This window comes from Bombina bombina, chromosome 4, assembly GCF_027579735.1.
Source record: "Bombina bombina isolate aBomBom1 chromosome 4, aBomBom1.pri, whole genome shotgun sequence".
Classification (NCBI taxonomy): domain Eukaryota; kingdom Metazoa; phylum Chordata; class Amphibia; order Anura; family Bombinatoridae; genus Bombina; species Bombina bombina.
Window position 1 is genome coordinate 226,028,262 of NC_069502.1, and position 17,470 is coordinate 226,045,731.

Consider the following 17,470-nt stretch of genomic DNA (forward strand, 5'->3'; position numbering starts at 1 on the left):
AAAACTATTTTTTTTATCAATTTAATTATTTAATTATGTATTTTAATGTGTTTTTACTGTAACTATTTAATATTCCAATGTCCATCATTTAGAAGAAAATGTCCTATATATATCTGTATACATACAGTTTATAGAAAAATTTTAAAGAGAAGGACTTGCACTCACACCTCAAACAGTCATCAGCCAGGGTGTCAAGAAAAATGTATACAATCCATAAAAAGTCAAATCCGAACTCTCTGGACTTATAATAGTAGTAGAAAATGTATTTCCGTGATGTTTCAGTGACATTTCGGAGCCCAAAAAGTCCCTTTTTTGGTCTGAGGAAGGGGTTTTTTGGGCTCCGAAACATCACTGAAATACATTTTCTACTAATACTATAAGTCCAGAGAGTGCGGATTCGACTTTTTATGGATTATTTATATAGAAATATTAATTTGAAAATAATATTTGCTTCTATATAAAGAAAATTGGAATGTGAATGTGAAATACTACTTTCGGGTTTAGCGCTGTAGTTCTAACATGGTTTCGGGTTAGCGCACTAGTGATAAGTTTTTTCTTTTTTTTATCTTTATGGTACATTGAAGTCTATGGGGTAAAGATGTCCTGAAGTTAGCGTGCATTGGGTTTCACTCGTGTGCAAACAATTTACTTTCAACTTGTAATATGCACGCTAACCCGCCCGCGAGCCTCTTGTAATCTGGCCTTATATGTATTAGTTAAAAACAAAAAACATAGCTCAGGCATGTCATAAATATCTGCTGTGGTTAGTCTGTAGCTGGTTTTTGCTGTCTTTAATAATTTCCTAAACCAGAAGCATAAAATTCAGTTCTCTGGAAAAAATCAATTTCCTGAAGGAATCAATGAAATGTTTTTTTTTTTTCCAACTATCCTTGCATACAAATGTCATTATTTTTAACAATTTGCAATTAAATATCTCAGAAATTATATAGATTTAGTTGCCAGCTCATTAGTTTTGTTTGTAAGCATGACTAAACTTTCTCATAAGACCATGTTATACAATGATATATGATATACATCAGAAAAAGAGCTTTTATTTTCACTGACAAATAAAATATGAGTACTAAAATAAGGGACAAACTGTCAGATTGACCTTTGTAGTTAAACTATATTGTTCTATGTCCTTTCCTTTCTCCCTTACACATCTAATACTTTCTTTTCATGTTCCGCTGCCTTAGGTCAGACTGCAGCTATGGGACACCGCAGGCCAGGAGAGGTTCCGCAGCCTCATCCCCAGTTATATCCGTGACTCAACGGTGGCTGTAGTCGTTTATGACATTACAAGTAAGTAAATAATACAAGCTGTGTACAGACAGCCTGCTGACATATTGTGCTGCAATGTACTAATAAAATAGCACAAAATATTTTGCTGAAAAAGTCAAATCACTAAGTGACAAAATGGATGGAGTCAGAGGTGTAACCATAGGGGGTCTCAGAGGTCTCAACTGAGTCTACACCTCTAACGGGCCCATCTGGCCCTGCAGTTAGTAATGGCATCACAACAGGAGAGGTTGGGGGGGAGGGGGCAGAGCCTGAATAAAAAGCAGTCCTGTAAAGATTTTAAGACCAGCCCTATATTCTGTCAATAGAATGCACACCCCCCATTTTTCACAAGACGATTACTGGGATACTCATTTCATTTGTAATAAAAAAATGCCAGATTGTTGTTATACAACTGCCCTACAGCCCAATGTAATCCATGACTCCCTTTCGCAGTGTGAAAATGATCATCCATAGTGTGATCTGGAGAAGACACTCAAAACAGTGTCACTCTGTCTCTCAACATGACTTAACTAGACACTAGAAACCATTCATAAGAAGGCTACTAAAATGGTACATGAAATAAAACGTACAAGTAAATACTTTGAACCACATATAGCTCAGAGGAGAAAAGACTATGATACAGATGCATCACTTTACCAGCAGTACCAACCCCATGTAGCTGTCCATGCCCCAGCTGCTGTGACCCATAGGGAAATCTCCTGGTGTCCTGATAGGCCAATCCAGCCTGAGGTGGGGCCCAGGTTCCACCTGCATAATAACTGGTACCTCTGTTTACTCCCTACAAAAAGGGCTCACAGTTTAAGGAAAGTGTATGGATTTGCCTTTACAATATGGTGGCAATGTTTTCAAGATGGCTGTCATAGTTTTTTTGTCCAGAAAAAATGCCACTATATTTGTACAGAAAGGCTGCACAAGGGCATATTCTTAGGTGTAAACTAAATAAGAGAGAAGGATGACTCACAATCACAGATACTCTTTCTTCTATGCTCAGATTTTGCAAAGGGCCAGAAAGGGCACTGTTGAAATGGGGGCCCGCTACAGCCTTTGCCCTAGGGTCCAGTGACAGTGAGATGTAGTTACGCTTCTGGGGGTCGATCCGATAAAGATTGTCGCCCGCAAAAGTCGGCGACGCCAATATTTGCGCGGTTTGGTATCCTATATACGGCGTAACGTATATTTCTGCCGTCGCCCGTAGTTTTTTGGGCCATAGGCAGGTATACCAAACCCGCGCAGTTTGGTATCCAATATACAGCGTAAGGACTTACGTGGCGAAAATGGAGAAATCTTACTCCATTTTCACCTCGCCACGAAAAGCAGCCGTAAGAAGCCTTACGCTGACTATTGGAGCCCCGTAACTCCCTAAACTGGCTGCTAAAATAAACCTAACACCTAACGCATGCGCAATGTCTATCTCCCTGTCAACCGCGATCCCCCGCCGCAATCCATAATAAAGTATTTAACCCCTAAACCGTTGCCATCTACATAAACTAACCCCCTACTGTGAGCCCCTAAAACCGCCACCATCTAACTGATCTATCCCCTAATGTGAACCCCTTACACCGCCGCCATCTATATTAAAATTATTAACCCCTAATTTAATCTACCTACCCCGCCGCCAGCTATATTATCTCTATTAACCCTAAGTATACTGTAGTGGTGGAAAAGTTGTTTCAAGGGGACTAACACCTGGACTGTGGCATGCCGGAGGGGGATCCATGGCAAATTATTATATAAAATGTATTATAGTTAATATAGTTATTACATTATATATATTAACTATATTAACCCTAATTATATTAGGGTTAATATAGTTAATATAGTTACTATAGTATTTATATAAACTATATTAACTCTATCTAACCCTAACACCCCTAACTAAATTCTTATTAACCCCTTAATGACAACTGACGTACCAGGTACGTCCTGCAAAAACTTGCAGTTAGTGACAATGGACGTACCTGGTACGTCAGTTGTCTAAGAGAGTGCTGGAAGCGATCGCAATCGCTTCCAGCAGCTCTCAGGGTATTGCAGTGATGCCTCGATATTGAGGCATCCTGCAATACCCTTTAAAAAGCATCCGATGCAGAGAGAGCCACTCTGTGGCCCTCTCTGCACCGGTAGCGATGGGGCCGTTCGTTGGTGGGTGGGAGCTTACAGGGAGGAGGGTGGGCGGCCCATCGCTACCCGGCATCCGGTTCCTTCAAGTGCATTGTGAACGCCGGATGCCGGGAGCGTGCGGGGGGGGCTGCGTGCACGCGCGTGCGTGCGTGTGTGTGCGCGCGCACGCGCAGCAATCACTGGCACTGCCACAAATGAATTTTGGTAAGAGGGAGGGGGGCAGAAAACAGTAAAAAATGTTTAATAATAATAGGATCTGGTAGGGTTAGGGGGGTGGGGGTACTGGGGGGGCAGCTACACTACAGAAAAAATGAAAAAAACCCATTTAAAAAAAAAAAAAAAAAAACACTTTATTTTTTGGGGAAAACTGGGTACTGGCAGACAGCTGCCAGTACCCAAGATGGTGGCAATTAGGTAGGTGGGGAGGGTTAGAGAGGTGTTTGGGGGGGATCAGGGAGGTTGGGGGTTAAGGCAGGAGTCCATCACAGCTGAATAATTAAAAAAACAAACAAAAAAAAAAAAACACCTTTTATTTTAGTACTGGCAGACTTTCTGCCAGTACTTAAGATGGCGGGGACAATTGTGGGGTGGGGGAGGGAAGAGAGCTGTCTGGGAGGGATCAGGGGGTGGGATGTGTCAGGTGGGAGGCTGATCTCTACACTAAAGCTAAAATTAACCCTGCAAGCTCTCTACAAGCTACCTAATTAACCCCTTCACTGCTGGGCTTAATACAAGTGTGGAGCGCAGCAGCATTTAGCGGCCTCCTAATTGCCAAAAAGCAACGCCAAAGCCATATATGTCTGCTATTTCTGAACAAAGGAGATCCCAGAGAAGCATTTACAACCATTTGTGCCATAATTGCACAAGCTGTTTGTAAATAATTTAAGTGAGAAACCTAAAATTGTGAAAAATGTCACTTTTTTTTATATTTGCTCGCATTTGGCGGTGAAATGGTGGCATGAAATATACCAAAATGGGCCTAGATCAATACTTTGGGTTGTCTACTACACTACACTAAAGCTAAAATTAACCCTTCAAGGTCCCTACAAGATCCCTAATTAACCCCTTCACTGCTGGGCATAATACACGTGTGGTGCGCAGCTGCATTTAGCGGCCTTCTAATTACCAAAAAGCAACGCCAAAGCCATATATGTCTGCTATTTCTGAACAAAGGGGATCCCAGAGAAGCATTTACAACCATTTGTGCCATAATTGCACAAACTGTTTGTAAATAATTTCAGTGAGAAACCTAAAGTTTGTGACAAAATTTGTGAAAAAGTGAACAATTTTTTTTATTTGCTCGCATTTGGCAGTGAAATGGTGGCATGAAATATACCAAAATGGGCATAAATCAATACTTTGGGTTGTCTTCTAAAAAAAAATATATACATGTCAAGAAATATTCAGGGATTCCGGACAGATATCAGTGTTCCAATGTAACTAGCGCTAATTTTGAAAAAAAGTGGTTTGGAAATAGCAAAGTTCTACTTGTACTTATTGCCCTATAACTTGCAAAAAAAGCAAACAACATGTAACCATTGGGTATTTCTAAACTCAGGACAAAATTTAGAAACTATTTAGCATGGGTGTTTTTTGGTGGTTGTAGATGTGTAACAGATTTTGGAGGTCAAAGTTAGAAAAAGTGTGTTTTTTTTCCATTTTTTCCTCATATTTTATATATTTTTTATATTAAATTATAAGATGTGATGAAAAAAATGGTATCTTTAGAAAGTCCATTTAATGGCGAGAAAAACGGTATATAATATGTGTGGGTACAGTAAATGAGTAAGAGGAAAATTACAGCTAAACACAAACACTGCAGAAATTTAAAAATAGCCATTGTCATTAAGGGTAAGAAAACTGAAAAATGGTCCGGTCATTAAGGGGTTAAATAAATCTAATTCATATTATAAACTAAAATATTCCTATTTAAATCTAAATACTTACCTATAAAATAAACCCTAAGATAGCTACAATATAATTAATAATTACATTATAGCTATGTTAGGGTTTATATTTATTTTACAGGTAAATTGTTAATTATTTTAACTAGGTATAATAGCTATTAAATAGTTATGAACTATTTAATAGCTACCTAGTTAAAATAATTACCCAATTACCTGTAAAATAGATCCTAACCTAAGTTACAAATACACCTACACTATCAATAAATTAAATAAACTACAAATATCTATCTAAAAATACAATTAAATAAACTAAACTAAATTACAAAAAAAAAAACACTAAATTACAAAAAATAAAAAAAGATTACAAGATTTTAAGCTAATTACACCTATTCTAAGCCCCCTAATAAAATAATAAAGCCCCCCAAAATAAAAAATTCCCTACCCTATTCTAAATTAAAACAAGTTCAAAGCTCTTTTACCTTACCAGCCCTTAAAAGGGCCTTTTGTGGGGGCATGCCCCAAAGAAAACTGCTCTTTTGCCTGCAAAAAAAAACACAATACCACCCCCCAACATTACAACCCACCACCCACATACCCCTAATCTAACCCAAACCCCCCTTAAATAAACCTAACACTACCCCCCTGAAGATCTCCCTACCTTGTATTCACCCAGCCGGGCCGAACCGATCCAGGCGATGTGTTCCAGCAAGCGGCAGTGAAGTCTTCATCCATCCGGGCGATGTCTTGAAGCAAGCGGGAGAGAGTCTTCTTCCATCGGCGACGTCTTCAAGCAAATCGGCCAATTGAACCAATCAGCCAATCGGATTGAACTTGAATCTGATTGGCTGATTCAATCAGCCAATCAGATTTTTCTACCTTAATTCCGATTGGCTGATAGAATCCTATCAGCCAATCGGAATTCGGCGGACGCCATCTTGGATGACGTCATTTAAAGGAACCTCATTCGTCGGGAAGTCGTCGTGCCGGAAGGATGCTCCGCGGCGGAGGAGCGAAGTAAGAAGATTGAAGATGCCGATTTGCTTGAAGATGTCGCAGATGGAAGAAGATTCTCTGCTGCTTGCTTCAAGACATCGCCCGGATGGATGAAGACTTCACTGCCGCTTGCTGGAACACATCGCCTGGATCGGTTCGGCCCGGCTGGGTGAATACAAGGTAGGGAGATCTTCAGGGGGGTAGTGTTAGGTTTATTTAAGGGGGGTTTGGGTTAGATTAGGGTTATGTGGGTGGTGGGTTGTAATGTTGGGGGGTGGTATTGTGGGTTTTTTTGCAGGCAAAAGAGCAGTTTTCTTTGGGGCATGCCCCCACAAAAGGCCCTTTTAAGGGCTGGTAAGGTAAAAGAGCTTTGAACTTGTTTTAATTTAGAATAGGGTAGGGAATTTTTTATTTTGGGGGGCTTTATTATTTTATTAGGGGGCTTAGGGGTGTAATTAGCTTAAAATCTTGTAATCTTTTTTTTATTTTTTGTAATTTAGTGTTTTTTTTTTTGTAATTTAGTTTAGTTTATTTAATTGTATTTTTAGATAGATATTTGTAGTTTATTTAATTTATTGATAGTGTAGGTGTATTTGTAACTTAGGTTAGGATTTATTTTATAGGTAATTGGGTAATTATTTTAACTAGGTAGCTATTAAATAGTTCATAACTATTTAATAGCTATTATACCTAGTTAAAATAATTAACAATTTACCTGTAAAATAAATATAAACCCTAACATAGCTATAATGTGATTATTAATTATATTGTAGCTATCTTAGGGTTTATTTTATAGGTAAGTATTTAGATTTAAATAGGAATATTTTAATTAATAATATTAATATTAGATTTATTTTAATAAGAGTTTAGTTAGGATGTTAGAGTTAGATAGGGTTATTATACTTAATATATATATAATATAATAACGATATTAACTATATGAACCCTAATATAATTAGGGTTAATATAGTTAATATATATAATATAATACCTATATTAACTATATTAACCCTAATATAATTAGGGTTAATATAGTTAATATAGCTGGCGGCGGTGTAGGGGGATTAGATTAGGGGTTAATACATTTATTATAGGTGGCCGCGGTGTAGGGGGATGTAGATTTTAGGCAAAAGAGCAGTTTACTTTGTGACAAAGCCCCGCCAAAAGCCCTTTTAAGGGCTGGCAAAAGAGCTGTTACTTTGGGGCAATGCCACGCAAAAAGCCCTTTTCAGGGCTATTTGTAGGGTTAGACTTAGGTTTAGTGGTAGGGATAGTTTAGTATTTTAGGGGTTGAATAATTTAATATAGATGGCGGCGGAGTAGGGGGATTAGATTAGGGGTTAATAATTTTAAAATAGAAAGCGGCGGGGTAGGGGCTCACTTTAGGGGGTAGGTAAGGTAGATGGCGGCGGTGTTAGGGGCTCACTTTAGGGGGTTATAGATTTAATATAGCTGGCGCCGGTTTAGGGGTTAATAACTTTATTAGGTAGTGGCAGTTAAGGGGTTAATACATATTTTATTGTTAGGCTAGTGAGGGGGGATAGCGGATAGAGGGTTAGACGTGTCGGGCTATGTTTGGGAGGCGTGTTAGACAGTGCGGGCTATGTTAGGGAGGCGTGTTAGACAGTGCGGGTGATTTAGACTTTAGTCAGGTTTTATAGGCGCCGGCAGTTTCTAACGTGCCGCAAGTCACTGGCGATGCCAGAAATTTGTACTTGCGCAGATTTCTGGACATCGCTGGTTTGTCAGACTTACGGCACGTTAGCATCTGACGGCGCCATATATGGGATAGCTCGAGTTGCGAGCTGAAACTGCGGGCGATGCGGGTTCCCTCGCTTGCGCCACAAACTGCGATCTATATCGGATCGCGCCCCAGGATGGAATTGTTGTCTAACTTTACATAACATATATATCACACACACACTTAAAGAAATAAATCTGAGGTTAACTCAAGCAACAAGTAAAAGAATCAGCCATTGGTAAGGTTGCCACCCACCTAGTTTATCACCAAAATGGCTGGTATTGTTAAATTTCAGTTTAGAAAATAAAGAATAAACAATTAAATAAAAGTCATGTTATTGTGAAGCTTATTGTGAGTGCATTAGAATCTAATATAAATATATAATCATTTAAATTCAGTCCTAGTCGCTTCATTTTCTGTGTTCTGTTGTATAATTATGAATGCAAATGTATGCTAAGGCACCCAGCAGATATTTTTTTCACCAAGAAAGGTAGCAACCCTAGCCATTGGTTAATAAATCTATTTTCCTTTGAGTAAGTCAACAAAAAATAACTGATTTAATTGATTATATTCTGAATCTATTAATACATCTTTGAAACTACTGATCAATTTTTTTTTATCATTTACCTACATAACATATCATAAAATATTGCACTTTATTAATTTATGTAAAGATTTTTTTTTTAAGGGTATTTGTTACAGTATTGTTTAATTTGATTTAGAAATGGGGTATCCCTTTAAAAGGGACATTCTAGTTAAAATTAAACTTTCATGATTCAGATAGGGCATGCAGTTTAAAACAACGTTCCAATTTACTTTTATCATCAAATTTGCTTTGTTCTCTTGGTATTCTTTGTTGAAAGTTAAACCTAGGTAGGCTCATACACTAATTTCTAAGCCCTTGAAGGCCGCCTCTTATCTGAATGCATTTGACAGTTCTTCACAGCTAGATGGCGTTAGTTCATGTATGCCATAAAGATAACATTGTGCTCACACCTGTGGCGTTACTTATGAGAGGGCACAGATTGGTTAAAATGCAAGTCTGTCAAAAGAACTGAAATTAAGGGGCAGCCTGCAGAGGTTTAAATACAAGGTAATCACAGAGGTAAAAAGTATATTAATATAACTGTGCTATCAACACCCAGCTCAAACTGTTTAACCTAGGATCGTAATATTTTGAAGGTACCTTGTTTTTATGACGTAAGAACCCACTAAAGAAGGATTTTTGGAAATTACGTCCCTAAGGGGGTTAAAAAGGGGGGGTGCATTTTTTTATGAGTATACCTACATCTCAAAAACTAAACATGTTACAGACATGAACATTTGTATTTAGAGTCTCCTTTAAGAATAAAGAAGCATGTGCTTTACCATTTCCCAAAAATCCCCTTAAGGGAGGTGAAAAGAGGGGGGGGGGGGATTTATGAGGATACCTATATCTAAAAAACTGAAGATGTTAGAAAAGTAAAAATAATATAATTTAAAATCTTCATTATAAAGTAAGTTTACATGCCAAATGTCTTGCTCCTAACGTCAGTAGTTCTCAAGATATGGATATTACTAATAAAAATGGTGTGAAAATGCGGGGTGATTTATGAGGATATCTATATCTTAAAACCCAAACATGTTACAGACATAAAAATTGGTATTTAGATTCTCCTTGAAAAATAAAGAAACACGTGTTTTACTACTTCCCAAAAATTCACTTAAGGGGGGTGAAAAGGGGGGTTGATTTAAAATATTCATTATAAAGTAAGTTTACATGCCATATTTCTTGCTCCTAACGTCAGTAGTTCTCAAGAAATGGATATCACTAAAAAAATGTATACTCTTTTTTTCACATCTGACAGTTGAGTCATAATATATAATTACAATTTAATATAACAATAATTCTCAACAGAATAATTAATAACATATTTTTAATGTGCCGGAAGGACGCCACTCCCACAACTTAGCTAATTGGTGCCCATGTACGAGAAAAACACTGAGAATGAAGGAAAACTCATGAAGTTAATGTCAGCGAGTGTGTGTGGCACACACGTGAGGGCACACGTTGTTGTGAGTGGTCGCGTTTTTCGTATATTTTTAATGTGACGGACGCCTCGCCCACAACTTAGCCGATTGGTGCCCATGTACGAGAAATTAAAGTCTAAAATAAACATTGCTTATTACGTTAAGACATCAACCTGTAAATTATATTTCGTAGATTTTGGCCAAAAAAACTCATGTTTCTTTTAAAAACAATTGTACTAAATCACAAAATATACGCGAGCGAAGCCAAGGGCAACAGTTAGTAATGCATAAAATGAAATAAAATAATGAAAATACACTTCTATTAGGACCGTGATAAAAAAGTCTACGATATACATAATATATAAATTAAAAAGTTTAGAATTATGCACAGATTCGGTCTTGAATGCTGCCTCTTTCCTTATTCTCTTCACTAATCTTCAGCCTCTTTTGACTCCAGCCCCTCCAGTTATTCTCTATGGTGCACCGTTGCATTTCATGAGAGAATTTATCAACATTTATAGAAAATTGTACAAATTATTTATATAATTACGTAACTATAATGATCAAATGAGGAGCAGGGCTCAATTTTTATACTCAAACTACTCAATTTTACCTCAGTTGATTAATAAATGTAAAAGAAAAAGAAAAGGCAACAGCAATTACTCTGATTTTTAAATGAACAGAACAGAAAAAAATCAATAATAAAAATAATGCAAAAACTAAACACGTAATGGGGAATTCAGTTGTAGATAGAATGGTATAGTTTACAGCTGGACACTAGATTTGGGCATTATTTGCACTTTTTGTTCTGCACTTTCTCTCTAATACATCCAGCGCTGAAATAAACTGAATGCCGCAAACTGTCAGAATTTGTCTATTGAACACAATGAAATCCTTTAGTTTTTTCCTCCTGTGGCTCCAGCGTTCTTGAAGGTCTTTTCCTTTATTTTAACCCTTTATAGGTGCTGGTTAAGGAAGCTCCATTTTTCATACTTGGCAACTCCATCTTGGAGTTTATATATTCTTGATCCCTGTGACAAATATAAAAAAGACCATATAAATATTATAGTGCAATGTAGTTACTGCATACCCGCAATGTCACTGATCTATGTATGTGTGCTGCTTCTGTCACAGAGTGCTAGAATAGTGATTAATTGTTAGTCAATTATTACTATTAGAAAAGAGTTTATTCTGAAATCATTAATGGCTCACTAGCATTAAAGGGACAGTAAAGTCGTAATTAGCCATTCATGATTTAAAGTGCTCACAATGTTAAACAACTTTCCAATTTACTTCTATTATTTAATTTGATTCCTTCTCTTGTTATACTTTGCTGAAAGGTTTATCTAGGTAAGCTCAGGAGCAGCAAAGAACCTAGGTTCTAGCTGCTTATTGGGTGGCTGCATATATATACTGATCAGGGGTCAAGTCGAGCGGGAACGCATAGGAACAGAGTTCCTGTACTATTTTTGCAGAGGGAACTAAGTTCCCTCTAGACAAAGAATAGAAATGCTTCAGTAAACACTGCTTCTGTTGGTGGGAGGATCTGGAGCAGGGTCGGCTCCAAGGGGGGTCATTGAGGGGCAATGCCCACCCAAATGCAATGCTGTGCCCCCTCAAAAAATTTATTTTTGGTGCCGCATGAGTGAAAATGTTGTAAATGTGGAAGCGGCTGCCTGCTTGTAGTGTGCACACAGAGTTAATCTGCGCCTGGCTGCAATTTAGAAGATATGAGGGTGTGGAGCTTGCTTGCGCTAAGCCTATCTGTGCACAGGGTGGAGTCTGAGAGGGAATATGGGAGCTGGATGCCTGGCTCTGCGTGACACTGACCGAGACTCTGTGTGAAAATGACTCTGAGCCACGTGAATGACGCCCAGGCCAGACCGGTACTGTCTGCAGTGAAGAGGTAGGAGGGCGGGTTATGAGGGTCAGGGTGGGACTCTGGGGGCCTGGGGCAGTCAGGGTGGAGAGGCCATAAGAAGCACCCAGGCCAGACCGGTGTTCTATTGAAAACTCCAATACATCGAGAACACTGGTACTGTCTGAAGTGAAGTGGTAGGAGGGCGGGTTCTAAGGGTGGCGGTAGTCAGAGTACAGAGGCCATAAGAAGTGGTAGCCGTGTGGCCCGGGGCTGTGCACATGATATGACGGTGTGACAGGGACCAACAGCGGCAGTGTGGCACTGTGACAGGCAGTAATTATAATAGTGGCAACTGAAGTCAAGTGCCATTGGCAATTACCACCCTCAGGCAGCTGAAGTGTTGACTTGAGACAGAGCAGAGGAGGACGGTGAGTGCACTGGCTCAGCTGGCAGCCACATTAACCCCATACAATTTAATTAAACAATAGTCACTTACACAGACAGACTCAGTCACAACCCAAATATATTTAAATATATTGGACTTTTTTATTAGAATTGGCTGTTATATACATAGGGGCTGGCAGACTTTGCCCTGGACCTGGGGCCCAGTGAGGTCTACTTAGACTTCTGTTTTTTTATCATCTCTTTGCAGGGGTTAAAGTAATCACATAATTATATGGAAGCATTTGTGAGAGAAAATACAATGTACTTTTATTATTGTATTGTTATGTATGACTGTCCAGGTGCAAAATCAGGATTAAATTGCTTGCTGATATAAAGTATGCACATATTACTTCATTACAGGGACATCGACCCCATAAATGTCATAATTTAGATAGAGAATACCATTTTAAACAACTATACAGTTTATCATTTGTTGAAGGAGCAGCAATGCACTACTGTTTTCTAACTGAACACATGGGTGAGCCAATAACAAGCAGTATATAAATCAAGACACCAATCAGCAGCTAGAACCTAGGTGCTTTGCTGCTCCTGAGCTTAAATAGATAAACCTTCATCAAAGAAAAGGATTACAAGAGAAGGAAACAAATTAAATAGAAGTAAATTGGAAAGTTGTTTAAAATTGTATGTTCTGTCTAAATCATGAATATATAATGACTTTAAGGTACTCCTCTGGCATTCCTTTAATACTATTTTAAATGTCTGTTCAACAGTTTATCGCTTGGCCTGCTGGTACATACACAGTGACATCCTTTTAATGATATTAACCAAATATCTCACAGTGCTTCGCCCACTGGGATTCCTTATGGCTCCTCGGAGTGCGGATACCTAGCTTATCCTTATCTGTATAGACTTAGAAAGATCAAAATCCAAGGAGCGCCTAAGAGTTGACTAAGGATGTATACTTAAAAATATTAACATTTATTTTCAGCAATAAAACTAACAGATAAATATAGTTGTAGATTATTCCAATTCCAATAAAAAACATGGATCCATGTAATTACTAACAAGTTAAAACAGTATATTGCAAATAGTCCTGTAAATCCAAATGGCTGAATATTCCTAATATTCCTAATAAAATTGCCCAGTTATGATTATTTTCTTAGTCTAATAGGTGGGGATAGATGGCAATGGATCCTTAAGGAATAATTTGTTCCTTCCCAAAGTTAGTGAAAAGGATAATGAGTGTTAGATTTGTAGTAAATGTGAAAAATGTGAAAAAAATATTAAAGATGTTGAAAAAACAAAAACCAAAATTCAAATGTTGACAAAATTCAAAAATGAACTCAGTGGGAAAAATTACATATCCAAAAATGTGTGTGTTAGAAAACGTATAAAAAGTAAATAAAAAATATAAAAATATATAATATTATAATCCTTCTTGGTGGTGAATCTTCAAATTGGGATTTAGATGCTGGAAAAACACAATTGGAGAAAAAAAATCAATTTTTTTATATATATCCAAAGTATAAGGTGTTTTAATTCAAGTCCATAAAATTTCAACGTATTTCGGCCCTTCCTTAGGCCTTTATCAAGACTTGATAAAGGTCTAAGGAAGAGCCGAAACACGTTGACATTTTATTTCATGTATGTATCCTCAGTCCTAGAGGTGTCAGTATATGTGTGTATACTCAGTCCTAGAGGTATCAGTGTATGTGTGTATCCTCAGTCCTAGAGGTGTCAGTGTATGTGTGTATCCTCAGTCCTAGAGGTGTCAGTATATGTGTGTATCCTCAGTCCTAAAGGTGTCAGTGTATGTGTGTATCCTCAGTCCTAGAGGTGTCAGTGTATGTGTGTATCCTTAGTCCTAGAGGTGTCAGTGTGTGTATCCTCAGTCCTAGAGGTGTCAGTGTATATGATTTAGCCTTTTTTCTTTTACCTAGTGATTTAGCACATATTCTCCAAATGTTAATAGTGGGGGATAAGCCAGCCATAAGCTACACTTTCCTGTAAAATATGTAGGTCTTCTCTTATTTTGACTCTCAAGCATGCTTTGTAAATGCGTGCCCCCTCGTGAAAAAAAAAATGCCCCCCCATTTCATTTGTTCTGGAGCCGAACCCTGATCTGGAGACCAGTCTCATTAGAGGGATAGTGAGATCCTCTAGTAATGGGCAGTAACACTTCCTACAATACACTAAATGCAAGCCTGTCCGAGGTCCTGCTGTATGATTGCCCTGCACTGTGTGGAACACATGGTGCTTTCATGTCTGTGTGGCTTGCTCTGAGGTTATGTAGCTCCCCTCAGCAGAAATAAGACGATTGCACCTTAAGTGGATGTTATTCTGTGACAGAGGAGGATTCTCAGGCCCAAAGGCAACCATTTAAACCTTCATTTGATTTAATTTGCTTTCATTAACAAAAGTGTACATATTATATACATATAAATACAGTGTGTGTGTGTGTGTATATATATATATATATATATATATAATATATATGTAAAACAATATTCATTGTGAGGGGGGGGGGGGGTTGGATGTCTTGGTGAGTTCCCACACTTTTTTTTGTAGGACTTGACCCCTGATACTGCTTGTCATTGACTCACCCATGTGTTCTGTTAGAAACCAGTAGTGCATTGCTGCTTCTTCTACAAATGATACAAAGAGAATGAAGCAAATTTGATAATAGAAGTAAACTGGAAAGTTGTTGTTAATTGTATGTTCTACCTAAATTATGAAATAAAAATTTTGGGTTTCATGTCCCTTTAATATTTATTACTCTTTATGTACTAGTTAAAGGGACACTCAAGTCAAAATTAAACTGTCATGATTCAGATACAGCAGCAATTTTAAACGGCTTTCCAATTTACTTCCATTAACAAAATGTGCACAGTATTTTTATATTCACACTTTTTGAGCTACCAGCTCCTACTGAGCTTGTGCAAAAAGTCAAGGAATATACGTATATGCATTTGTGATTGGCTGATGGCTGTCACATGCTACAAGGGGACTGGAAATAAACATAACTTTGAAATTTGTCAGAAAAAAATCTACTACTCATTTAAAGTTCTGATTTAGTGCTATTGCATTGTCTTGGTATCATGCATTTGTTGATTATGCAAATCTACTTTATTTACTGGTCCTTAAATAAAAACACAAAAATATACTAGAATAAAATTATAACAATTTCTATTCACTTTAATACTAGTTAAAATATAGGTTGTATCTATATAGTATTAAAAAATATATCTATACATAAAAAAACAGTTTGTCTCCTAATCCTCAGGGACGTCTCCCTTGTTTGCCATCTTTAGGAAAAAATAATAACGAAGTCTCTAAAAAATTAGATTAAATGCCGAACACCAAAGTGTGTCTATAAAATCCTTATTCTTGATTAATTACTTTTATTAGTCGTCCTTGTCAAAGGTATCCCGAGCCAGCCACTTACAAACACTCATAATGGTTTCTCCTGAAGGTCTGGAAGTTGTCTACAAATTATTGGGGTGTCCAAACTTTGCTCTCCAGAGGTTTTGGAACTACATTTCCCATGATGCTCAGCTAGATAAAATGCTGGCTGAGCATCATGGGAAATGTAGTTCCAAAACCTCTGGAGAGCAAAGTTTGGACACCCCACTCATCATGAAAGACAAGTTTTAGGTCACATCCTTTTAAAGTCTTTTAAAATATACGCAAGAAATATGGGTTTCATGTCCCTTTAACCCCTTCTCTATAAGAATGGATTGAAACATATTACATAGCAATTTGTTGCATCTCTCCCTGGTAGTCAGAGGGTAAAACCAATCTACACAGGGTGGAAGTACCAAATAAAATATTTCATTCTGAACAAAGAATAAAAATGCTTGTGCTTAGGTTGCTTAGATTAGATGATGAAGTGCTGCTAATGAGATAAATAAGATGCAGAGAAGGGAAAGATAATGGCTAGAAGACATACATAAGGGCATTTAATTAGAAGCGCCTCCCCCACAGTGTATTATGTGCACAATTAGATAATGAACTGCTGTTTTTAAAGCCCTTTTATTATTGCAGCATCTCATTAGCAGTTTCCGAGTTGCTGTTGAGGGCATCTCATTTCTGAAACCTGTGAAAACACTTTATAAACCTATTAGATAATTAACTGCTATTATTAGCAGCTTTTTAGCATGTTTAAATGATCCCTTTAGCACATTTGTCTGTGTTGGGTTTACAAGCGCAGACTTTGTGTACATGCAGTGAAAAAAGCTGATAGGAGACGCACATTTTAAGCCTAGAGGGAAGGAGAGAATTCACAGTGCATATTTCACTGTAACTTGGCACAAACTGAAGGTTTCGGCAACTAAAACGAAAGATATTGGAGTGTCCTCATCTTTTCCTTTCATCTTTATTCTTACAACCATCTCTTAGACTTTTTTCAAATGCAACACCCTTGACCATTTGAGACCACTGTTACACCAGCTTTTACTTTGGCTAGTAACTTCATAGCCACGCCCCCTAATATCGGGCTCCAGGAAAGGTATTGCAGGAATTCCAGATACTTGGCAGAATATTTTGTAGCACGACACAATCTATCCGCATCCATCCGGACTCAATATCGGTATATACTGCTCACTGCATACATATTGTGGACAGATACCTGAGTGCCTTTTGAAGGGGAGCGATATTGTGGCTTTTTTTAATTAGCTGTATATACTTTTAATAAATATTTGTTATATTTTAAATTCTGAGTATTGCCGGATGAATACTGGGTACCTGGCAGTATAAAATCAGTTGTGCATCATCTCCAGAGCTGGTTAGGCTCATCAAAGTGTGAGTAACCCCTTGGCGGCGCTGGTCCAATATATTATCACTTAAACTGTACTTCACTATATTTATTTTCTTTGTTTTTGAGGCAAGAAATCACTTGCAATACTGAAGTTTCACATTCTTTTTGACAACGAAGACTCAAGATATACCCACATCCTTATCAAAAGATATGGTTTATTTATGGTTTTCACTTTTTTTTAAGTAATATTTGTGTTTTTCATTTAAGTGAACACTGTACTTTTATTATGATAGGAAGAAAAAGACAAAGAAACTGTGATATGCTATGAAACAAGTGAGCTTTACCAAATAGACTAAAGGAGTGGAGAGTTTTCCAAG

General features: G+C 37.6%; 1 protein-coding gene across 1 annotated transcript in view; it reads left to right on the top strand.

Moving 5' to 3' along the window:
- RAB6B (RAB6B, member RAS oncogene family) overlaps window positions 1–17,470 on the top strand; it is a 166,828-nt gene that overhangs the window by 88,267 nt on the left and 61,091 nt on the right. Inside the window, exon 4 of the mRNA XM_053709797.1 lies at window positions 1,197–1,302. Coding sequence (XP_053565772.1) covers window positions 1,197–1,302 — 106 coding nt within the window. The remainder of the gene's footprint in view (window positions 1–1,196; window positions 1,303–17,470) is intronic.